The 24,208-nt window shown below is 50.5% G+C and overlaps 1 protein-coding gene across 2 annotated transcripts in view; it reads left to right on the top strand.

Moving 5' to 3' along the window:
* The first annotated feature begins 5,060 nt into the window (after positions 1–5,060).
* CHRDL2 (chordin like 2) overlaps positions 5,061–24,208 on the top strand; it is a 29,930-nt gene continuing 10,782 nt past the window's right edge. For both annotated transcript variants that reach the window (XM_007120970.4, XM_007120971.4), the window contains exons 1-5: positions 5,061–5,349; positions 15,806–15,918; positions 19,987–20,080; positions 22,354–22,496; positions 23,103–23,196. In XM_007120970.4, coding sequence (XP_007121032.2) covers positions 5,268–5,349; positions 15,806–15,918; positions 19,987–20,080; positions 22,354–22,496; positions 23,103–23,196 — 526 coding nt within the window. In that variant the 5' untranslated portion in view covers positions 5,061–5,267. The remainder of the gene's footprint in view (positions 5,350–15,805; positions 15,919–19,986; positions 20,081–22,353; positions 22,497–23,102; positions 23,197–24,208) is intronic.

A 24,208-nucleotide genomic window follows, 5' to 3' on the forward strand; every position in this document is an offset into this window, starting at 1 on the left:
AGCCTCACGTTCATTCTACAAACATTTATTTAGGCCGACTACATGCACAGTATCTGGAGATCCAAATGAACATGTCCTAAAATAACAGTAGGTCTTAAATAAATATTTTTTACATGGATGAATAACTCTGACCTGGCTGAAGAGTAGAAGTGGAGTGGGGACTGTTCACTTTACAAATAACATCAACTTTAACAGCTCCTATAAATAAGACTCTCCTCTTAATGTATCTAAATTGGACACAACTTTCAAGAGTCAATTTGTTCACCCTTTTCAGGGCATCACATAAAGGCAATGTACTAGAGTTGGCTTATAAGGGCTTGGGAGAGCCCAGTGGTAAATTTTCAGGAACTTTGCAAGCTGATTGTTAAACTCGATCGTTACTAAACAGTAACTTATATAAATTTACAGTTAAATAATTTATATTTAAAACATTCAAATTATTGCCTCCTAATTATTTTACTACATTTTACTATCAATGTTCTTGAAGTTATTTACATTTATTGTATCTGCATGATAGAAGCACTGCATAATGGTGTCCTACTGTGCATCTCAACTCCGCATCCAATGATGCCCATCAGTAGCCTGAAATTGGCCCTGATGGGAATATTTACACCATGGAAATTGGCAAATGCTATAAACCAGGACTTTTTTCCCTTGGAGAACTGGTTGTTAAACATTTATCAGCATACCACTGTTGTAGTATGTATTATGTAGTCCTCTTATGTTGATTCTTATATGGTAAATCTGCTTTTAGAATCTTACTTACAGAACTAAGTTGACTGAGTTAAGAAAACTTTCCTTGACTCTGAACTCTATGGTCCTTATTGCTATATTAATTTTACATAATCAAGCAGCCTGCAGTCCAGGAGGAGGCCTGTTGGCCACAAATAACAAGTCACAAAAGGACTGTTTGAAAGAACAAGAATTCTGTTCAACAAACCTTTATTTAGCAGCTACTATGTACAAAACTGTGTGCTGAAAGCTAGGGAGGATATTAAACAAATAACAGTGAACGTTCTCACTTTAGAGGAGGTGACATAAAACCTTTGGTGATACAGTACGACAAGGGCTATAATGGAGATACAGAAGCATGGAGGAAGGAAGGCCATTAGAGAGACTTCAGCAAGAACCTGGACTATAAGCATCAGTGTCTGTCTTGTTCTCCACTGTGTCCCTAGCACCTAGCACTGTGCCCAGCGCAGGGTTGGCTCTCAATAACTATTGGATGAATGAAGGAGGTTACCTTGATCCTGGAAAAATAAGCCAGACAGATAAGAGTGGGTAGAGGGAGGTGTTAGAAAAAAACATACTGTGCAGAGGTGTAGGAAGAAAAGAGCTCAGCACATCTGAAGAGAGAGAAAATTTAATGCAGCATGAGGGGTCCAGGGGTCAGAACTGGTAACGATGAGCGTACGGAAGAGTTCTCTGCCTCACATCTCTGTAGAGATCTCAAAAGACCAAAGGACTTGGCTTGTTCTGTGCAGCCCTGAGGGCAGAGCTAAGAGCAATGAGGGGAATCTCAGAGAATCAGATTTCAGTTAAAGAGCTTTCTAACAGAGCTGTCCAACAGTGCAATGGGCCACCTAGGAAGGCTGTGAGCAAGTTCCCTAAGGCAGAAGCAAGCAGGTGCCAGACAAACTTGGTGCAACATATTGCTATGGGTAATTTTTTTTCCTGACTAGATTTTGGAAAAATTTATCAAATCTCCTTTTTAAAAGGATATTAGATAATATATGGACAGCCATCCTCAACAGCATTTCTACAGATGACACAGAAACTTTCCTCAAGAGCTTGTTTCTTATGTCAATAACTGATTAAAGCGGAGGGCAATAGGGGTGCTGAAGGCTCTCGCATGAGAGAATAATATCACTGAGGTCTTCATTCCTTCATGAAGCAATTATTTACCCAGTACCTTTGTGTATCAGGGACTTTGCTAAATTCTGGAAATATAGATATAAATGAAAACAAACAAACAAACCCTGCCCTCAGAGTGCAGGGTAGAAATGAAAACATTTACACTTCAACAGTTAAAATACAAATTGCTACCAAAAATTCACTTTGCCTGGGGGACTCAGAGAAGGCCTGAGAGAGAAATGACTCAGAGTTGACTTTTGAAAAGTAAAACAAAATTCACTAGATGAAGGAGGAGAAAGATAGTCCAGGCAGAAGGAAAACATACACAAAGCTATGGAGGTATGAAAATGCACGGCCAGTTTGGGAGGTGAGTGGCTGGTGAAAGTATAGGGTAGGTGGCAATGGTGAGTAGGAGCCAAAATATGTGTGGTCTTGAGTCCAATGCTAACGATTTTGGATTATAATCCATAAATGATAGGAAGTCAATAATGTTTTATACTGTTATATATTTAATAAACTTTTTATTTTGGAAGCGTTTTAGATTGACAGAAAAGTTGCAAAGATAGTACAGAGTTTTTATCGAAGAACCATAGATCTTTCACCCTGTTTCCCCCAATGTTATCATCTTACATAGGCATGGCACATTTGTCAAGACTAAGAAACCAATGTTGGTACATTACTATAAACTAAAGTATGGACTTTATTCACCAGTTTTCCCACTAATGTCCTTTTACTGCCCCAGAATCCAATCCAGGATATCACAGTGCACTTAATGTTATATATTTTTTATTTCCAGTAATGGGTTTTAAGTGGGAAAATGATGTGATCAGATTTGTCAGTAGAAATGATCAACATAATCCTTATGGCAGGTGTGAAGAAAATAGATTGGAGGGACCACGCTAGGGGCAGAAGACTTGCTAAGAGGCTGTTAAGAAAGTCCAGTAGGCGATGAAGATGGCCTGAACCCTGAGGACAATAAGGATGGAGAGGAGTGTTGAGACCTTTTTTGTCTCATGGTAGAGACCTTTCCTGAAGTAGAATGGACAGGATGTAGGGGAGGCCAATCTCAATCCACCTCTTTTACCTAAGACATGAATATATGTGTATAGCAGACTTTAAACAAAGATGGAGAAAGGAAAAGAGCTCTGTCCCAAGTCCTTGGGATGAGGTTATTTCTGCAGTTAAACACTAAAATGGGAATTCCCTGGAGGTCCAGTGGTAGAACTCGGCACTTTCACTGCCAAGGGCGAGGGTTCAATCTCTGGTCAGGGAACTAAGATCCCACAAGCCGAGCGCAGAGTGGCCAAAAAAAGGGGCGGGGGGGGGAGGGAGGATGCAATTAAACACTAAATTTAACTCTGAGTTCCCTGAAAGCCTAAGCAAAAAGGGAAACTCAAGGGAGAGGAAGTGGCTGGCCATGTTGGAGAAGGAGAAATTAAGCTTGAAGGGCACCAGGGCACCCAGGGGCAGATCATGTTTGTCTCTATTTCGGAGAGCCCTGGGGAAGCTCTGCTTCTGGGATCACTGGTTCCTCCAGTGCTCTCTGTTCTTGGAGAGCATGGAGGCAACACAGTAGATGGGGAGCACAGCCATAGCCCAGGAAGTTATCTTTACAGACACAGTCGGAAGCGTTTCAACCTGGAAATGTGATTCCCTACCAGAGTGGGATGTGATTCAAGATCCCATCTTATCTCTTACTCCTCGCAGTCTTCTCCCCTCCAACATTCACTGGAGTTTCCAGCAGCTCTACAAGAGAAGCTGGGCAGGAAGCTGAGGTCCAAATTGGCGGTGGATGAACTTACACAAGATGTCCAAGCTAGGGAGACAGCCAGGACAAGGGCCCTGCCCTTTTGAGTTCAGATTTTGAGTGTTTCTTATCTGGACAGAGCTGGTGGTTCTCTTCATAGGTCCTATTAATTCATACACTCATTCAACACGAGGTATGGAGCACCGACCATGGGCTGGGGTGGGGATCTCTAGGCTTTGCTCTCCCAGAACTCACCTTCTGGTAAGAAAGACAACACTTTGACAAAAAGCTCTTACTCAAGAGGACTGAGTATGACAAACACTCTCAGAGAGGTGCAGGCCTCACCTGCAGAGGCAAAGGAGAGATTGTGTCCTGCTTCAGGACTGGGAGGGGGAAGCAGAGGAAGACTCCCAGAGTAAGGACCAAGGATCCCTCTGGGCTGGATTTCAGCTTGGGCATGGTGTCTGTGGGTTGGGGTGGGGGGTAACTGGTAAGAGCATTCCAGGCTCCTGGAATTAGGACCCCTTCCTTTTGAGATCTGAGTGCTTTGATGTTCACTATCTCATTTCATGTTCGAATTGTGGGAAGACATTAAAATATCAAAAGATACTGAAGATACTAAGATCCCAATTTTAGTATCGGGATCTGGGAAACAGACTCAGGTGGAGTGGCCAAGTCCACAAACAGAATTAAGAACAGCAAGTGTCCCGATTTCATCCAGAGGCGGAGTTCCGTGCACGCACCGCCGAGTTCCCTAACCTGAGCGCCTCTCGGTTCCTCAGCCCGCTTCCCCTCCCCGACTCGACATCTCGTCCTTCCCCACCCCCACGTCCCACCTGAAGCCTAACTGGGTTCGGTCCTCCTGCACTCTGGGCGCCGCGGGGAGTCAGGGGTTAAAACCCGTGGCCCGGGTGGCTCCTTCCCCCTCCCCAGCCCCCTCGCCTCCTCTCGGCGCCGCGCCTGGAGCGTCTGTCCCAGAGACCGGCACTAGAGAGGAGGGGGAAAAGTGGGCCTGTTTCTCGGGTGGCCAATCCACCGAGCCCGCGGTGCCCCAGAGGAGGCGCCAGCGCTAGGCCAGCGCCAGGCCGGGGCTGCCTGCTTCCCGCGGCAAAGTACAAATGCGCCCGAGCGCGGCGCCTGGCGCCCTTGGCGTGCACAGCCGGCCCGCGCGCAGCCTCCCCCCGCGGCCGCCGCGCCATCGCCGCCGCCGGTACCGCCGCCCCGCCGGGCCCCAGGACCCCGCGGCCCGACCCCGAGCCCAGCGAGCAGAGGGCGCCGGCCGCTTCTAGCCCGCACGCCCGGAACAGCCCGCCGGTCCCGCGCGCCTCGCCCAGCGCTGCGCGCTCGGTGGACCCCTGTCCTCTCCTGTCTTTCTTCTCCACCCCTCCCTCTCACCTTCTCCTTTGCTTTAATCGCTTTCCCCTCTTGCATACCTTCCTCTATCCCTCCATCTCTTTCCACCTTCCTCTTATTCCCACCTTGGACCTCCCTTTTTGTCCTCACCACCTTCTTCTCGACTCTTCTCTGAATCTCCACTGTAGCAGCCGCCCTCCCTGGGTCCGTGCATTGCTTTGTGGCCCTGTGCCTCAGTGACCCCCTCATCTCACTTTCTCCCGACTCCCCCTCCCGGCTCAGCGCCTGGGGGCCTGGCCCTGGGGAAGGAAGGATGGTTCCCGAGGTAAGGGTCCTCTCCTCCTTGCTGGGACTCGCGCTGCTCTGGTTCCCCTTGGACTCCCACGCACGAGCCCGTAAGTAGCGGGTGGGTGTGCTGGATGGCAGAAGAGGGATGGGACAGCCGGGATGCGCGGGAAAGTGCCAGGACTTGGGACCCCAGACTGTTCTGACAGCCATCCAGGGAGCACCTGTACCGGGAGGGTGGAGACTTCTCTGCGGACCGGTATGGGCTCATGAGTCTGGGAGACTGGAGGGAACTTGGCAAGACTCAGAGCCAAGGGGGCTGCAGCCATGGACCCGAGGAGGAGGGAACTGAGAGCAGTGGGAGAGAGGGCAGGGCACTGTGCTTTTTGTGGGGGAGGGGGTATGCTTATTCCTAGTAGGGAGTCTGGTATGTTTGGCTGCAAGGGTGTGATGAAGACGTAGAGGCTATTGCATTTAAAGAGAGCCAGTGGAAAGAAAAAAGATCTAACTAGGAAAACTTTCCCATTACTTTTCTCTTTTGATGCTCACAACACTCCCATGAGGTGGGTATTATCATTTGCATTTTACAGATGAGAAAACTTAGGCTGAGAGAAGAAACGCGCTCAAGTTTACAGAGGTAGTGAGCTATCCAAAGCCAGGACTCTCCAGTTCCAAATCCTATGCCTTTTCCCCCGTGTCCCACAGCATGTGGAAGGAACCCTGATTTGGAGTTGTGAGCCACTGGGAGGTAGCAGGGCACAGTGAGATAGACCAGGGTCTTCACTATCCCAGACCTGTTGAATACCAGCTGGTAGGAGGCAGGCATGGAGGGCATGTCTCGGAGCCTCAGTTTGCTAATCTATAAAATGGGAGTGAAAAATCCTAGGACTGTTCTGAGGATTAAATTCAAGAAAACATGGAAAGCAACCAGCACCAGCAGCTAGCTGGTCCATGGTAGGTTCTTGAAAAACATGTTCCCTAATTCATGCTTTTCCACTTAGACACAGCGTAACCGCAAACAGTTTATATAATCTCTCTGAACCTCAGTTTCCTCACTGTTTCCACAATAGGCTGGTGGACCTCCTCCCCATCTTCTGCCAATCTCTTGGAATGCTGTGAGGATGGAAAACAAAACCAAATATTCTCTTATAAAAAAGGAAGGAGCTTAGTTCAAACCCTGACATACCCAATAAAGAAACCGAGGCCCAGGGCAGTGGTCTGCTCCAGGTTACACAGGGCGGAGCCTAGGATGAAACCCCAGTTTCCCAGCCTAGAGCTCTTTCCTCTCCACAGCTCAGCTCCCCCATCTCTGCCTTCTTTTGCACGTGACTTTCTGGAGCCGGCAGTGCTGGATTTTGTTTCATTCTTGTCTCTGATCATGAGGGCAGGCTGCATGTCTGGTTGTCTCTGGGCTGCCAGCAGCATGAGACTCATAGAAGTCCTTAGTAACAAGTCCTGAAAAGAGCCCAGGGTTGGTTCAAGTCCTGGCTCTACCTCTTAGTAGCTGTGTGACTTTTCATAAGTGACAACTTCTCTGAGCCTCAATTTCTGCATCTGTCTAAGACCCATACTCACCTGGAACCTGAACATTTCATGGGAGGATTAAAGGAGGTGACTGTGTTAAATGCCCAGCACAATGCCTACTACTCAGTCAATGTCTCCTCCCCCTCCTGGATCCCTGGAGGTTTCCTCCTAGTACCTTCCTGTTGCTTCTTAAAAGAGACTTAGCACAGGATGCCCTCCATGCCTGCCTCCCTTCCACTTGGCATATGGCTCTTAACCCCCAAGGCTTTTCTCCAAATTTCGTTGCCCTGGATGTGTCTTAGAAAGATGTCCTAGAATCAGATTGCTCATGCAGATTGCTCATGTCCTACCCACACCTCTCCTCCTTGCCTCCCACAGTTTGTCAGCCCTCTACAGCCTTGCTTAGGTCACACCTCTTCCAGCAAACTCTCCCTGCCGCCTGATGCACTCTGATCTCCCCTCCTCTGTGCCTCCACTGGCCTTTGGGCCATGTTTCTCACTAGGTGCTGCCAGTATTCCATCTCCCCTAGTCTGGAGCCTAGTTCCCGACATGCAAGAAAAACCTCAGAGCAGAACTGTTGAGTTAATGTGAGGTGGACTGGTAGTCAGAGGGATGTAAGATTCCAGGATGTCAAAGCCAGAAGAACCTTTGAAAATCTTCTACCCCTCGATGTACCAATCCTTATAGTTAAACTGAAGCCCAGAAAGGGGGAGTGACTTGCCCAAAGTCACACAGCAAACTTATTAAAGCAAAGAACAGAGACCTGGATCCTAGTCCCCGATTTGTCACTTACTGGTTGTGTGAATTAGGACAAATCACTTTCCTTCTCTGAGCCTCATTCTGTGTAGTGCTAACAACCTATGAATCTAGAAACAATCCTATAGTCATTTGCCGAGGTCTTATTTGAAGATCTCCTATGAAGACCCTCGTCTTAGTTTAGTAAGTTTAGTTAGTAAGATCTCGGGCCTGTTATAGGTAAGAAATCTCCTGGTGACATCTTAGGTGCTTTCAGAAGTGATACCAACAGATGGAAATTCTCAAGCCCGTGTGGTGTCTGACTCCTGAGGTGGCCCAGTCCTGCAGAATGCCTAGGTCCTGTGAACATGCGTGGCAGCTTGCTCCTTATTTAAAGCACAAGGGTATTCAAACAAAGGTTATTCTATCCTTGGCTCTATTTCCAGCCACAGATTGAGCCTTGATCCTAGCCCAAACTGAATCTCAACTCCAGCCACAGGCTGAGGCCTAATCCTCAAACACTACCACAGATCAAACCCCTATTCCATTCCCAGCTAGAACCCTTAGCCAGGGTGGGGTCCCTGACCTGGTCACTGACCAGTACTGTTGCCAGTCCCAGGCTGAGCCACGTGCATACATGATGTCAGTCGCTTTGGGAACCCATCCCTCCCTTTTGTCTGTGGAACCTGCCTAGTACCTTGACTCCCTTTCCAGTGCTCTTTCTCCTATGTCAGCTCCTCTTCTTTGTGCTCTTTCCTTACTAATTGTGCCCTCCCCACCCCCCTTTAAGGTGTCCAGCACACTTCTGCTTTCTCATCTCTCCCTCCAGCCAATCCTGACTTCAGGAGAGAGTCAGTTATCAGGTAAAAACATCGGCCCCTCTATTCTATCTCCAAGGGTTATATATACTATGGGAATCAAAGTTTTTGTTCCCAGGTGACAAAACCCCAGACCCCATAGGCAGAGATTGGGCAGGAAGGGAGCTCCCATGGTATGATATGGTACAGAGGGCAGACTTGGAGTCAGAAGGTCAGGGCTCCAGCCCTGGCTCTGCCACCAATTCCAACTGTGACCCAGGGCAAGTAGCCTTTCTCTGCCCCTGAGATTTCCCCAGCTGTAAAGTGAGATGGTTGGAGTCAAATAGATAATCACTGAGGACCATTCCAGCTTTAACATCCCATGAATCTAAGACTCTAAGACCCAAAGATGCTGTTGCCATGGTTCTGAGTCTGCTCTGACCTTTGGAAAAGGGAGTTGGGAGAGTGTGGGTCTGCAGCCTGGTACTCCTGCCCTGCCAGGGAGGAGTGGATAGACAGACTGATTCTCAGACACCAAGAGAAAGTGACTAGGGGGCCTGGCACAGTGAGTACAGAAGGCTGACATCTGGCTCCAGTCAGGCCCCTCTCTGGGTCTGTCTAGGAGGTTCTGCACCTCCTCTCTCCCACCAGTAGAGGTCTCTGTCTCACTCACTGGCTTGCATGCTGCCGAGCCGAGCAGGGCAGCAGCTGTGCAGTTGCTCCAGCTGTTGCACCTGTTCCAGGACTGGCCTCTCAAGTTCCCCCAGCCGCTGGCCACGGTGCCAGGCTCTGGGAGAGGGACCTTGAATCCCTTGGACTCCCAAAGAAGAGGACTGGCATATGGGAGCAGTGCTGCTGGGAGGTGCAATGCAGAGATCATTGCAGGCATCCCCCTGCCTCTGGGCAGGATCCCATCCCAGAGAAGGCTGTTCCACACTCTTCTGTTGCAGTCAGGATTCTTCCTTGTGTCTCAGCTAAATCCTTTTGTTTGCAATTTAAAGCCATTTCTTCTGATCCTGTCCCTTAGGGTATGGGTTTTCCTATAATCAGCCTCCACCTACCCAGATCTGAAGACTGGCATTGGAGTTCATGCTGGCAAAAATCAATGATCTTAGACAAGTCCCAATCCCTTTCTGGGACTCAGTGTCCACATCTGTAAAATAGGGGATTGGACATCATCTCTCAATCCCTAACTTTCTAAGATTCTGTAAATCTATAAATGTATATGTCCAAGGCAGAATGGAATGTAAATAGGGTCTTCTATGCCCCCTGACCTTTGCCAGGCAACAGAGCTGCCTTTCCTGGTTTGATGACTCTCTCCTTTGAGGTCCGTCTATGCTCCTGAACATCTGCCATGTGCCAGATACGAATTCAGCTTCAGGGAAGTGAGGGCCCTTTCCCTAGGTTGCACAACTCAGCCACTGAGGAGCGAGGTTTTTACTTCTGATTCCCTTAGGAGACCTCCCCCATCGAGTGCCAGTGCCCAGAGCAGAGCTTATGTCTCAGAGGGGAGCAAGTTTGTGTGAAAAGGGAACTATATATAAATAAAGTATGGCTGATGGGGCGTGAGGGAAAAGATGTGAACGTTCTCACATTCCCTCGCAGGCTGGCTCTCTCTAAGGTTTCCTGAGTTCTCTCAGGCTGGGGACAGGCCAGCCACAGTTCCAGCCCCAGCTCCACCTGGTGCCATTTTTGTGGTCTTATCCAGCCTCTCCTGCAGCCCAGAAGTTTCTTTCTTGTCTTTTCTGTCTCTTTTTGGAAGAATTCCCAGCCACACTACCCACTCCTGACTACTCCATAAGAGACCTTTATCGTAGCATGAGGGTTTCAAGGCAGAATGTGCATTGACCTTGGATGGGGCAGTTTGGGAATTTTGACTTACACGTGAAGATCATGGAATCGCTCAGCCGCGTACCTCCCCAGGCTCCTGGCCTTTTTGTACATGGTGCTTGGTTTGGTGGGCAATTTGGGAGTTCAGATGATGGGAGATGGAAAGGGGAGGTCAAAGGCTAATTCCCGTTAGGTGGCAAGATCAAAGTGCCTAAAGAGATTTGGCTCTCCTGTCACATCATGAATTTCCCTTTTTGTTAAAGCAAGAGGTTTCCAGGATTAAGGACCAGCAATCACCTCCTCTTCCAGAACCTCCTTCAACTCCATTCTTTCATCATGCATTCATTTATCAAGTGCCAACTCTATGTAGCCTCTGCACAGAACGCTGGAGATACAAAAATGAATGAGATCTGGTCCTTGCTCTCAAGAAACTCACAGTTTAGTAAGGAAGAGCAATCCATTCAATAAGTATTTCTAATCTAGTATGATGAAAATTGTGACAGAGGGCTGAACTCAGTTCTGTGGGACCCCACAGGAAGGACTGGCCAGTGGCCCGGAAGGTTTGGGTGACTTCACGGGGTGGCATCTAAACAGGCTTTGGAAGAATGAGGAGTTGGTCAAACGTTGGAGATGGGGGATCACATTCCAGGTGGAAGAAACAGCGTGTGTAAAGGCACAGAAGCCTGAAGGAGTGTGGGTGGGGGCTGGATGGGGGGAGTGAGAAATTTAGCAAGAGGAGGTGAGGCTTGAAAAAGGGCCACCACCAAGAGTTCTGCTGGAAAAGCAGGTGGGAGCCTGCTCGTGACAGGCTGGGGTGACGTGATAACATTGTGACAGATACCAGAGTCTGTCTGATAAATGTTGCTACCCTGAATTCAGATTAGGTCAACCCGTCTCTACCTTGTTAACTCCTTCAAGGTCCAGGTCAGGCACCTTCTCAAGGAAGCCTTCCCTCAAGCCCCCATGCTTCCACTATTTTAGAACTTGTCAACTGTATGTATCATATCTATCTGTCTTCTTCATTAGGCTGTAAGCTCCTTGAGGGTGGGGAGGGTGTCTTATTTAGTTATGTACCAGGCCCATGGACATGTATGACTTGATATACAAAATGCTCAATCAGTGAATGAATAGAAGGAACTAATGTTACTATTACTAATGATAAAAATACATCAAAAATAAGGACAATAACATTTACTGCCTGTTGTGCTAAGAACCCCACATTCACCTGGTTATTTAGGCCTGAAACCTCAATCCCATCCTTGACTGCTCTTTCACCCTCTCCACCCACATCAAGTCTGTCTGAAAGCCTACCTACTGTACCTACTTAGTGTTCCTCAAATCTGTACATTTGCCAATCAGCACTGCTCCTGCCTTGGTCCAGGCCAGCATTATCTCAAAACAGATTACTGTAACAGCCTCTCCCTGGTCTCTCTGCCTCCAGTCTTGCTCTCCAATCCATTCTCCATTCCTGCAGCCGCAGTGATGATTCTAAAATGAAAACCTGACCATGGGCACACCCCAGTTTAAGGCCTTTCTGTGGCTTTCCTTTGCCCTCAGGGGTCTCAAGGCCCTTCGTGAGCCTCTGCCTCTTTCTCCAGCCTGATCTCTGGCCTCTCATCCCTGCCCTCCCATTTTCTCCTCCAACCTTTCTGACCACTTTCATGGCTGTATCCCAGCCCAGATCTGTGTAGACAGAGGTGGTATTGAGGGAGTCTGGCTTGTGAGTGGGGCTAGGAGAGTGCAGGGAACCACAGGAAGCAAGGTTGGTGAGGTTGAGACCTGGGAGATTTGACTTTAATGGCAGGTACCATGATGTTCATGCCCTAATAGAATTCTGGGAGTAGAAGGAATACCATGAGAAATGGACTGTTAGGGAAGTTTGGGGTCAGCACCCAGGTCTGCTTTTTGTCTGTTTGTTTTTAACCTACCATTTAATTGAGCATCTAATATGTGCCAGGCATTAGGCATATTACACATATTATTTGATTTAATTCTGCAATAACCCCCAAAGATTATTACTCATCTCATTAAACAGATATGGAAACTGAGGCCTGGAATGTTTAAATCGCTTGTCTAAATGCAGGCTGCAGATAAAAGCCAAATCCAGTTTGAACCCCAGCCTATTGGACTCTGAAGCCAGAGTTTGGAAACTACATACACACTGGGTGAGGGGTTTTGAAGGGTGTGAGACCTGTCCCACTTTAATTCTTCTTTGTCTCTCTAAAGCCTGGAACAGGGCCAATCGTCCTCCTCAAACAAAAACTTGCTCCACTAATGTCTTTTTCCTGGGTTAGACATCACTGGAGGGGCACATTAACTCCGAAAGTCCCCCGAGGGAAAACACAGTTGGTGGAGAGAAGAAGCAGGGCAGGCCTCAGGCCAGGGCTGGAGCGGGAAGGCCACAGAGGACCAACAGAGAGTGGATGGGAAGGGAGGGGATATGAGAAACAGACTTTGCCTCCTTCTCCATGTCATCAGGATCGGCTGCACTGACTGCCTGAGCCTCATCCCAGCCCCCCTTGGAGCCCCTGAGAGCCTAGGTGTATGGGACCATCAACACATCCAAAATCATGGAAGCTTGAAATGATCGAATCTTAGAAGCACAACATCCTACAACTCTAGAAGCTTTGTGTTCTAATGAAACGTAGAATCTTAGAAACCTAGAACCTTGGAATCTTAGAATTTTGAAATCATGGATTCAGAAACTATCTGTACAGTAAACCCATGAAGATCCAAGTTCACCCCCACCCCTTATTTTGCAGATGGGAAACTGAGGCTCAGAGAAGGAAAGAAAGAGTCTTCCTCAACATCACACAGTGATATCGTGGCATAAGGAGCTAGAGCCCCTTCTACCCGCCACGTGCAAGGATGGGGCGAGTGCCAGGACTGCGGGGACGCAGGCAGCCTGAGGTCTTGACAGTTCTTCCTCCTGCCTGGTTTTGGCGTGGCCTTGGGCACTCACCTCCCTAGAAGAAGAGGGAGCTCTGGGCAGTGCTTCTCACCTTGGAGGGCGTGGTGGGCCTGGGGCTCCTGGGGTTGGGGGACGGCTTGCCAGGCCTCCACATTCTTAGCTGCTGCCAGGTCCGTCTGTGGGGGGAAGGGACCTCCTGGCCTGGGCATGGGCTGAGACATTCTCTCTGTCTTCATGCTCTGAGCCGGCGGGGAGGGGGAGGGGTTGCCAACTGGCACAGGGGCCGGGCTACAGGGCCACCCCAGAGAAGGTGGGACAGGTTTTCTTCAGCAGCAAGGCCTTAGCGGTGTTGCAATCGCTCCCTTCTCTGGTGGGGGAGGGACTGAGGAAGAAAGACATTATTCAATCCTCGGAGCATTGGGCTGGCTCTGCCGAGCACCCCAGCTGGGTCTGTGTCCTGCCCTCTCTGCCAGCAGCGGCTGAGAGATGAACACAGCTCATTTGATACGGGCCAGCCGGGGCCTTGCTGGGAACGGGATCTGCTGTCTGATCCCCCCCTCTACCATGCGGGGCTGGAGAGTGGGTGGGGAGCAAACCAAGCCTTGGCCGCCCCAGTGGCCACTGAAGCACAGACTCTGAGGGCATCACGACCGCGGCCTCAAATCCTTGTTTTGGGGAGGGCAAGAGGCAGGGCAGAAGCAGTGCAGAGAGCCAGGGAGGCTGATCTCAGCTTCTCACAAGGGAAACTTTCTAAAGGTTCGCAGAGGCCCTTAGCTTCTGTCCCCTGCTCCAGGCCACCCCCAGCACGGAGAGGGGATTCTGGCCTCGCGGGTGAGCTGCCCTTGCTACTGTACTGCTTTCGATGCTCTGTGATTCTGTGAGCTTAAACATCTAAGAGAATGATTCAGAAAGTGTGAGACTCTAGAAAGTGTGCAGGAGGAGGCATGAAAGGCAATCTCTAGATTCTAGACCAATAGGGGACCAAGAGAAAACAATAGCGAATGGGGGATGGCGGCCTGCGGGACCAAGAGAATAAACCTCTAGGCCCTGAGTTTGAGCAAAAAGCCATGGCAGGTGAGGTGAACTAAAGGGATCTCCGCTTGGGAACCTGCGGTCCTGGGTTCAAATCAATAGGTGGGTGGCCTCAGGCAAGTCACTCAGTCTTTGTGATCCTCAGTTTTCTCATCTAGTTTTCTTATAATCATGGTAAGGATCCCAATGACCCTGCAAAACTAACCTTATCCTCTTGAATCTCGAACAGATGATAATGTCCATCTTGCAGGGTCATTGTTACCGTAATTATCATAATAATAGCATTCAACTAAGTGTCAGGAACGGGCTAAGTAAGCACTTTCCAAGCATTATTCAATTTAATTCTCAAAACATTGATGTTAATAAGATAATTAAGTAATTTACATAAATAGAATATCATCAACAAATGTTGGTTTCTTTCTCCAAATTTCAATCTCATTTAATTCAACACGTCTTTATGGATACTTAGCTTGTGCTGGGCCTCCCAGTTTCCCCCTGAAAGAGCTTAGATTATTCTTTGGATAATGGAGAGGTTTTTGTAGGAATGATAGCATCCCTTCTGGGTTGTAAAAATCATCAGGTACCTGTATGGAAGAGGGTTGGCAGGGATAGGGCCAGAGGCAGAGGAACACAGCAAGGGGCCCTCAACGCCTGACCAGGAGCCCTGCCCTGGGGCTAGGTGCTGAGCTGGTGAGAGGTGAGAACATGAGTGTTCTAGACAGAGCTCGAAAGACTGGGCAATTGATGGACTGTGGGAGGAGAGAAGGGGTGGAGGTCTCAAGAAAGAAGGATTGCAGGAGAGATATCTAACCCACATAAGGAAATAAACTATTTTAGTCATTCTTAGAAGCATTCATCTACATATTGACGACTGATACGCAGATTACAAAAGTAATCAGGTGATGTGCAGTCACAGTACCAATGACTATTTTTAAGGATACTTAAAAGTCAGTTTTCTAACAACCTTTCACTAGGCAGCACTTTGTTTTCCCAATTCAAGCACTTTCCATCAGAGCTTAGTGAGATATAGGGACACAGTAGAGTATGAAAGCAAGAAAGCTGCTGTCAGTGGCTTTATTAGAAAGATAGGTCACATGGCCCAGAGAAGGGGTGTGTGTGTGTGTGTGTGTGTGTGTGGAAGGGGTGTGTGTGTGTGTGTGTGTGTGTGTGTGTGTGTGTGCGCGCGTGTGTAGGCAGGGGAGCAGCAGAGGGCAAGGGAGGGGAGGGTGCAGAGATGTAGCAAATAAATAAGCAAAATGGGACAAAGGAAAAGGAAGCAAGTGTAATTATGAGGGCAGAAGGAGCACTGCATTGTGAGTCAGGAGACTTTGGCTGTCATCCCTGCTTGATTACTGACTTACTGTGTGTTTTTCGAGGTGTAGTTTGGCCTCTCTGGGCCTCAGATTATTCATCTAATTATAATAACTAACATTTACACAACAATTTAAATCTGTAAAGCATGTTCACTGCTTAATCCCCTAACCACGCTGTGAGAGAAGTGTTAAGGTTCAGAGAGGGACAGTGACATGCCCAAAGTCACACGGCAAGTATGTGGTCAAGCTGATATTCAAACTCAGACATTCTGGCCCTCTGACTAGGAGAGCACGTCCCGTGGATTCTCTTTCACTTGAGTGGTCCAGATGACATCCTTCCTAGAGCCAGAAAGAAGGAGGGATGAGGCAGGGACTTCAGGCTGGAGCCTCCCGGGACTGATAAAGCACTGGTTGGTTTGCCAGGCCCAGACATGTTCTGCCTTTTCCACGGGAAGAGGTACTCCCCTGGCGAGAGCTGGCACCCCTACCTGGAGCCCCAGGGCCTGATGTACTGCCTGCGCTGTACTTGCTCCGAGGTAGGTTCCTCTGGCCACCTGTGACAGGTATGTCTGGGAGACCTCCAGTGAAGGCACCCTGGAGGGAGGGAGGACAGCCTGACTCTGAGGGTTAGGGGCACTCTGGAACTGGGCCCCCTAGAATCGTGCTCTGTCAGCAGCAACTGAGGGACTTGAGGCCACACCACTTCACTACTGGGTATCTAATACATAGGCATAGATGCCTACTGTGCGCCTCCCAGAGATAAATCACACAGTGGGTCAGTAGCTGGGCTGGGATGAGGACCCAGGCCTCCCATCTCTCATCCAGCCTTCTTTCCTGCTGGTGCCAGCCTCCCTGTGCCCATGCAGCAGAAGACAGCCTTCCTGACCTGACCTCCTAATCCTTCATTTCCTCGGGCTATCTCCTCCAGCCACCTCTCTGGCCGCCCTACCTTAGGATGCGTTCTCCCAACACCACTGGTCCAAGTATTTATTCTTTGCAGCTTCACCCAAATGCCACCTCCACCAGGAACCTTACTTGATCCCTCACCTGGAAGTATTTTCTTCTGGGAGCCCACATAAGTTTCTCTGTCGCTTTCTCCTGACCACTGTTGGCAAGTAAAATGGTTGTCTGTGTCTGTTAGTTACTGCCTCGCCTAGATGGAGCCCTGGGAGCAGGTCTTCCTAGGCATTCACTCATGCCCATTTCGGGGTCTTGCAGAAGGCTATACCAACTGGGGCAGAGACCAGATCTTCTGTTAACCTCTGTCTCCCCCCAGCCCACCCCAACCCAGCACCCTCCAGAGGCCCTTGTACAGTCAACTGGGTGGAATAAATGAGACCCCCATGTGGTCCAGAATTCCCAGGCCAGGTATGGGGTTAGAGGATGGCGAAGGAGGGAGTGATTTAGAACAGGGGTCCGCAACCCACGGTACCGGTCCGCGGCCTGTTAGGAACTGGGCCACACAGCAGGAGGTGAGCGGTGGGCGAGTGAAGCCTCATCTGCCACGATTCCCCATCGCTCGCATTACCGCCTGAACCATCCCCCCCATTGCTCGCATTACCACCTGAATTAATATTCCCGCCCCCACCCTGCCCGTCAATAGAAAACTTGTCTTCCACGAAACCGGTCCCTGGCACCAAAAAGGTTGGGGACCGCTGATTTAGGAGGCTTGAACCCCCTCGGCCCTGGCTCAGCTGCCGGTGGCCCAGTCTCATTGGTGTGAAGTCTGCAGCTCTCTCTGTCCAGGCGAGGGTGCTGGGGGCAGGGAGTACCTAGCTCCCAGCTGGAGCCACAGCCCCTTAGCTCCTCTTTTTCCCTGCACAGCCAAGGCTGTGAGAGCCTCCCTTGTTAAAACAATCCTCAGGGTGGGAGCAGAGAAGAGCTTCTGAGGAAACACTGGGACATGGATGGGGGGTGGGCCAGCCCCTCTCCTGACTCTGACCACTGGGGTCTCACTCCTCCTGGGGTCTTTCCCTCTGATCCCCCACTGCTTCTACCATGCTGGCCCCTGGTCGAACCTGATGCCAGTGGGAGCACAACCCCCCATCCCTGCTTCCCCTTGGTTTTCCTTAGCACATCTGAGGCCAATCAGCTTTTTCAAAAAGAACTTTGTGAAATATAGCCAAAAAACAGGAAGGAAACCATAACAGAAAATTCCAGACATATCATGTGGTCCAGTTGACAAAGTCCAAGTTTTGTGATCCAGTGGAGTTAATTCATTTCTCCCTCCCCAGAGTTCACACATACACAGTTTCCTCACCCCAAGGGGCTGTAGCCGGCATCCCCCCAATACACCCTGAATCCCTTCCTTCTCTCCATCATCACTGCTCCCCCCTAATCTAAGCCACCTTCCTCTCTCACCTAGGCTGCTATGTGAGCATCCCATGAGGTCTCTCTGTACCCCTTTCTAATCTGTCCTCCGCACAGCAGCTAGAAGGATCTTTTCTGAACAAAAAACTAATCATGTCATTCAAAAGCTCTTAAAACCCTCCAATAGCTTCTCGCTGCACCTAAAGTAAAATTCAAATTGCCTGCTGTGGGCGCTACGTGATATGACTCTGCCTTATTCTCCAACCTCATTTCCTACCTGCACCAACACTTCAACTCATTCCGACTTGTTCCTCCACCTGGAATGTTCTTCCCCCAGATCTTCCCAGGAATGGTTCCTTCTCATCTTGCAGTTTATAACATAAAGTTGCCTCCTTATGAGGCTTTCTCTGTGGCTGTTTCTAAAATAGCCTAACCTTGTTAATGCAATCACATTACACTGTTTTATTCCTGTTATAAATTTAACATCTGACATGATCTTGTTCCTACTTATTTATTTTTTATAGTCTGTCTCCCCCTGCTAGGGGGGAGCTCCGTGAGAGCACAACTCTTGTCTCTCACTCACTGCTATGCCCCTAGTGCTCAGGAGAGGATGTGGCGCCCAGCTGTCATGCAGTAAACATTGAGTGAATGAATCAGTCCACACGCCCCCTCCACCAGAGGCACTTTCATGGAAAGTGCACAGACCCTACACAGTGCTCACCTGCTGTGTGTCTTAGGCAACTTGACCTCTCAGAGGCTCTTTTCTCGTTTTGAAATGGTGGATAATAAATAGTATCTCCCTCTAGGGTTGTTGAGAGGATGAAGTGAGAGAATGCATTTCTATATAACATAATGCCCGCACCTAGTAGCCACTCAATAAATGGTAGTTATGACTTTCCTGAGAGGCACCCTTTGGCTGCAAGGCCTCCTGCCTTGCCCCTGCCCTTTTGCCCCCCCCAGCCTGTCTCTGCCTTACTTCCTGCTGCATGTCGCTCATCATCTCCACCCCTTGGTTCCTTCAAGGCCAGAATCAAGAGAGAGATTCTAACTCTTCAGACAACACAGTTCCTCATACTCTACCCTGGTTTCTCACCTGAGGGGCTCCGTTCACCCTCTGGACATTTATCAAACACCCCCGTGTGCCAGGCCTCTAGAAGGCCCCTTCTGGAGCTCAGACCAATCCTGTGGACTCTAGGATGTCCCTTAGCACTGATTAGTCCTTGTGATCGCCTCTGGCCATCACAAGGGAAGCAGTGAGCCCAGAGAGACTAAGGCCTGCTCCAGGGTTCTCCATGGGGCAGGAGGCTGCCTTGGGAGAAGTGTTTCGGGGGCACTCAGCTGGGGCTGGAAACACACTTGCCAACTCCAAGGCTTAAACAAAGCTGGCTCTATTTGACTAAGGGAGAGACCTCCTTCCCCTCCTGGCTCTCATTCATTCACTTATTCGTTCATTCGAACTTCAGCGGGCACTTGTTTGGAGCAAGGCCCTGTGCCCACAACTCACAGATGAATAGAGTGAGGCTTGGCCCTTGTTCTTGGGAATTCGCGGTTGGATAGAAGAGACAGATGTGATGGTTTGTTACAACACAGGGCAACGCCCTTACAGCAGAGGGAGAGGAAAGTGTGGGGCGTCTGTGACAGGCTGACAGACTGCCTGGGAAAATCTCCAGTGGTGGCCCCCCGCTCCAGTTCTGTTTTTGCTCATCTCTGTGAATGCTTCTCTGCCCCTTCTCTCTCGTTTGCTGTATATGAAAAAGTCCAAGATTTCAGGCCCTTCCTCTGGTACCAATCCCAAGGCTTTGTGTGGGATCAACCACACCTCCCAGAGATTTAGAGAGCAGATCACAAAGCCCTGAGTCTTCTCCACATGCTGTTTCTAGCTGTGTCCCCCATCCCTGTCACCTCCCTTTGTGTGTCACACTCCTCTCTTAGCCCAGAGGCTCAGGTCCAGAGGTAAAAGAACAAAGCCCTGGAGTTAAAAAAGCACAGTCAAGATCAATGTTAGAATAACCCAGTCTTTTACTTGTATTTCTCAAATACCACAAAGGGACACAAAAGATCTGTGCAAACCCAGGCACACGGTGCCCTCCTCCGTGGTGGGGAGGGACACGGATGGGCGAACCACACAAATGAGCAGGGGAAGGAGAGAGACTGGACACACAGAGTTTATCACTTTTATCCCGTCGCAGGCTTAAAACGAGTACAGTGCCCTGCAGTTGGGAGGGGGTTTGGGGAGAGGATGGTGGGAGACAGTGGCTCCTTGGAACTAGGACTGATCCCTGTGTCCCCTTCAGAGTGCCCATGTGAACTGTTACCGCCTCCACTGCCCACCTGTCCACTGCCCCCAGCCTGTGACAGAGCCACAGCAGTGCTGTCCCCGGTGTGTGGGTAAGTAGCCGCGCTCCTGCCCTCGTGCCAGCCTCCCGCTTGCCCACTGACCCTCGACCCACTCCTGACACAGGCCTCCAGCTGAAGGAGACCCCTGGAATGAGAGGGGCAGTCTGCAGACACCAGAACTGTGGAGACACCAACGTGCTCAGGGGAAGACATCCTCCATGGATCCCCAAGGAGGGCTGGGGTAGCCACAAACTTCTCGTGCTTAAGTGGCTGTGTTTGGCAGGAAGACAGAGAGAATGTGGCAAATAGCTGAAGGAAAATGGGCATGCTTGGCCTGTTGACGACACACATGGTCTCCTATCACTCTTGCGCTGGCCAGAGCCCGAGTGAGTGGACGTGCCTTGTGTAAGTGCAAGTGAGTGAGCTGGGGCTGGGAGGCCCTGCAGGGTCACCCCAGGATCACCCCAGGATTACCACCAGGGGCTGGGACTGGCCGAAGGAGTTGAAGTACATGTACTCTGAGATTCCTCCCAGGGCTGGGGTTTAGGGATGCTGTGTGCCATGATGCTCAATGTCCGTGATTTTAAGAATCTGCTATAGGAGCCTCTGAGACTCGGATTCTAGGAAGCAGAGGTAAGAGAGAGGAGAGGAGAGGTGGTGAGAGAAGAAACTGGCATAACCAAGTGGCAAATGAGGAACAGCCAGTGGGGAGGCCAACTCCGAAGGCAGGGACACGTTGAGAGGAGCATCCATGTTTAGTAGCATTAAGGTGATGCATATAGCTGATTCACTTTGTTGTACAGCAGGAACTAACGCAACATTGTAAAGCAATTATATTTCAATAAAGGTGTTAAAAGAAAAAAGTTCAGGGTGAGAAAAAAAAAAAAAGAAGATGATGAAGGGAGGGAGGCTCCAGATTGTAGCCTCAGCTCCAGACTCGGGAATCACGGCTCTCCTGGGGAGCTGGGGACCGGTATGGAGTATGTATGTAGAGGGGCTCCTTTTCCAAGTGGGACCCCAGTAGGGATCTGACCATGACTCCAGCTTGGGTCATAGTTTCCTGATTCTGGTTTCCCTAGGGGAGCAGAGGCTTTGTGCTTCATCCTGCCCAGTGAGGGGGCATCACGCCTCCTCCCCGGCTGAGGCTGACCCCGGGAGTCCTGACCACGCCTTGAGGACTGTGCCTTGGCCCAGACCCCTTCTTTGTCACAGGCTCCTCCCTCCCTCTCTCTTTCCCAGCCTTGCCCCTTTCCCTGCCTGGTCTGCGTGTTCCTCAAGACTCAGCTCAGCCATCAGCCCCTTCAGGAAGCCTTCCCTGACCACCCTCCCCGGCTGAGTTAGGGGCACCTCCTCTGTGCTGCCACAACTTCTGTGCTTCCATCGCCCTAGCCCATACCACCCCAGTGTCACTGCTTGGGGCCTGTCTCTACCCAGTGAGACTGTCAGTTTCCTGATGGGAGGGGCCGGGTCTTATTTGCACTCCATTCCCAATGTGTAGCGTGGCGCCTGGTGCAGAGAAAGTGCTTAGTAAATATGTCTTGAAAGAATGAGCAGGTTGTGACCACCTGGAGGGGTGGGATAGGGAGGGTGGGAGGGAGACGCAAGAGGGAGGAGATAGGGGGACATATGTATATGTATAGCTGATTCACTTTGTTATACAGCAGAAACTAACACACCATTGTAAAGCAATTATACTCCAATAAAGATGTTAAAAAAATAAAATTAAAAAAAAAAAAAAAAAAGCATGAGCAGGTTCCCCCTGGACAGGAGGCTTACCCCCCTACCCAGCAGGGTGAGGGCCGGCTAATTGGCAGGTGATGGGGAGGGGGCTCTGGTGGCCAGGGAATGGCAGGAGCTGACACCAAGCTTACGCAAGCGCAGTCCATATCATACCAGCTGACTCCACTAGGATGAAGCTCCATGTGGGACCTTGTCTTGTTCACTGCTGTATCCCCAGCACCTAGAACAGTGCCTGGCACTAGGAGGTGCTCCATGGATGCTTATTGAATGTGAACTCACACAGGTCCCCACTGAGTGGGGCTCAGTATACCTGAAGCATCTGGCCTTGCCCTCTTGCTCTGATCAGCGCCAGCTCTGAAACTGAGGGGCTCAAAGGCCATGAGAGGGAGTGACATAGTCAGACATAGGTGTCCCGGGGACCTCTTTGTTCACTGATAGGAGGTCTGGCTGGGAAGTCTGAGGCCAGAGCTTGGTTTAAATGATAGCAAGGGACAGGATACAAAAATTTCAGAAATGTGACCCAGTTAGTTCTGGCGAAGCTCTTAGACCATTTTCTCCTTCCTCCTTCCCCTCCCCACCTGCAGAACCTCACACCCCCTCTGGGCTCCGGGCCCCGCCAAGGTCCTGCCAGCACAACGGGACCACGTACCAACATGGAGAGATCTTCAGTGCCCACGAGCTGCTCCCTTCCCGCCTGCCCAACCAGTGTGTCCTCTGCAGCTGTACCGTAAGACCTGCTACTTCCCTTTAGTACAGGCCAGTGGTCTGGGCCTGCAGAGCACAGTGGTGTGGACCCGGGGGGTAGGGGGAATTGTTCCTCCTGGTCAAAGGACAGTGAAAGTGAATGGGCTCAGGGGGAAGGGAACATCTGGGACTTGGAATGTCCTGCCTTTCTCTGGGCTCCCTGTTCTAGGCCAGGGGAGAAGGACACTGATAGCAGTAGGAAAAGCCTGAAGACTGGGTTCTAGTCCATTCTGCCCGGTTGTGTCTCTGACTTCAGAGGGTCCAGGCCCCTCCACAGTCCCTCCCCATCTGTAGGATGGGAGAATCTCACCTCGTGGGGTTGCTGTGAAAGCCTAGGGAGAGACTGGGTACAAAAACACTTTAGAAGCTGAAGGGTGACTGTTACCTCAGGGCCTGGAGTAAGAGTGGGAGGGGTACGAGGACCTCCGCTGAGATGGCCGGGCCTTGCCCAGGAGACTCTGCTGCTCCCTCCCTCCCCACCTCAGAGGGGACCTCAAGGCCATTTGCCCCCAGGGCAGGGCCTCTCCCAGCCCCAAGGCTGGTCCTCATCAGAGCTCATCTCCCAGCTCCTGTTTGCTCTGTCTGTCAGGAGGGCCAGATCTACTGCGGCCTCATGACCTGCCCAGAACCGGGCTGCCCTGCACCCCTCCTGCTGCCCGCCTCCTGCTGCCAGGCCTGCAAAGGTGAGTCTGTCCCTAGATCTGGCAGTGCCCGCCCATCCCACCGCAGGGACCTAGCCATGGACTGTTAGGGGGGAACCTCAGGGGACACGAAGCATGTAGCAAACCATTCTTTCCTCAGGGCGGTGGCTTAGCTGCAGCCTCTAGAAAGCTAAGCCTGTCAGAGGCTGACGTGCATTATTTTGTATTGCAATCTCAGGGAGCAGGAAGGAGGGGAAGGGAGAGTGAAGCAGGGAGGGAGGGAAAAACAACACAGGAATGTGTTGGGGAGCTGGCCTTTGCTTGATATCAAGTGTGACCTATTGCTCTAAGTGGCCTTCTGTTCCTCAGAAAAGTCTGGAGGTGATAGAGGAGGAGGAGGAATTTGCCCAGCAGCCACCAACTCTCACTGGTCAAAGATTCACCCCAAGGCGGGGTGATTCCCTCACACTCCCTGGTTGTGCTAGGCTGTCCTGGGAGCGGGAGGTGGGAGTGGGGAAGGGTAAGAAGTGGGGGCAGAGACATGGAGGAGGTGTGGCACGAGGGCACCCGCTGGCAGGTTGCGTCTGAGGGAAGTTGGCTGGAGCCCATGTGAAGGGGGTGTTGCTGCAGTGCCTGCAGTGAGGGGACAAAACCCCTGCAATCAACTGAGGCCAAGAGGATCAGAAGAGGCACAAGAGAGGGGTCTGTGCAGGCAGTGACCATGTCTCTTCCTGTCTTCCTCATGGCAGAGCTGGGCACAGGCCTGGGCTCACTGGAGCTCAGGGCACCTGTGTCAAGCAGAATCCAGGTAGCATCTCTGTATAGCACAGAAAGAGGCAACACACTGACGAGTGCGGGGCAAGCAGCTTGGGCAGAATGAAGTGCACAGATGGCCGGACTGTCCCCTGTGGGCAGGACTTGAGGAGGGGAGTGCTCCACTATAGAACGTTTCCCCAGATGTTGGCACTGTGGAAGGGCACCGGACCAGGAGCCAGGTGATCCTAGTTTAGTCCTGGTTCTTCCAGCTAATTCCTGCAGATTCCTTCCCCTCTCT

Source organism: Physeter macrocephalus, chromosome 16 (genome assembly GCF_002837175.3).
Source record: "Physeter macrocephalus isolate SW-GA chromosome 16, ASM283717v5, whole genome shotgun sequence".
Classification (NCBI taxonomy): domain Eukaryota; kingdom Metazoa; phylum Chordata; class Mammalia; order Artiodactyla; family Physeteridae; genus Physeter; species Physeter macrocephalus.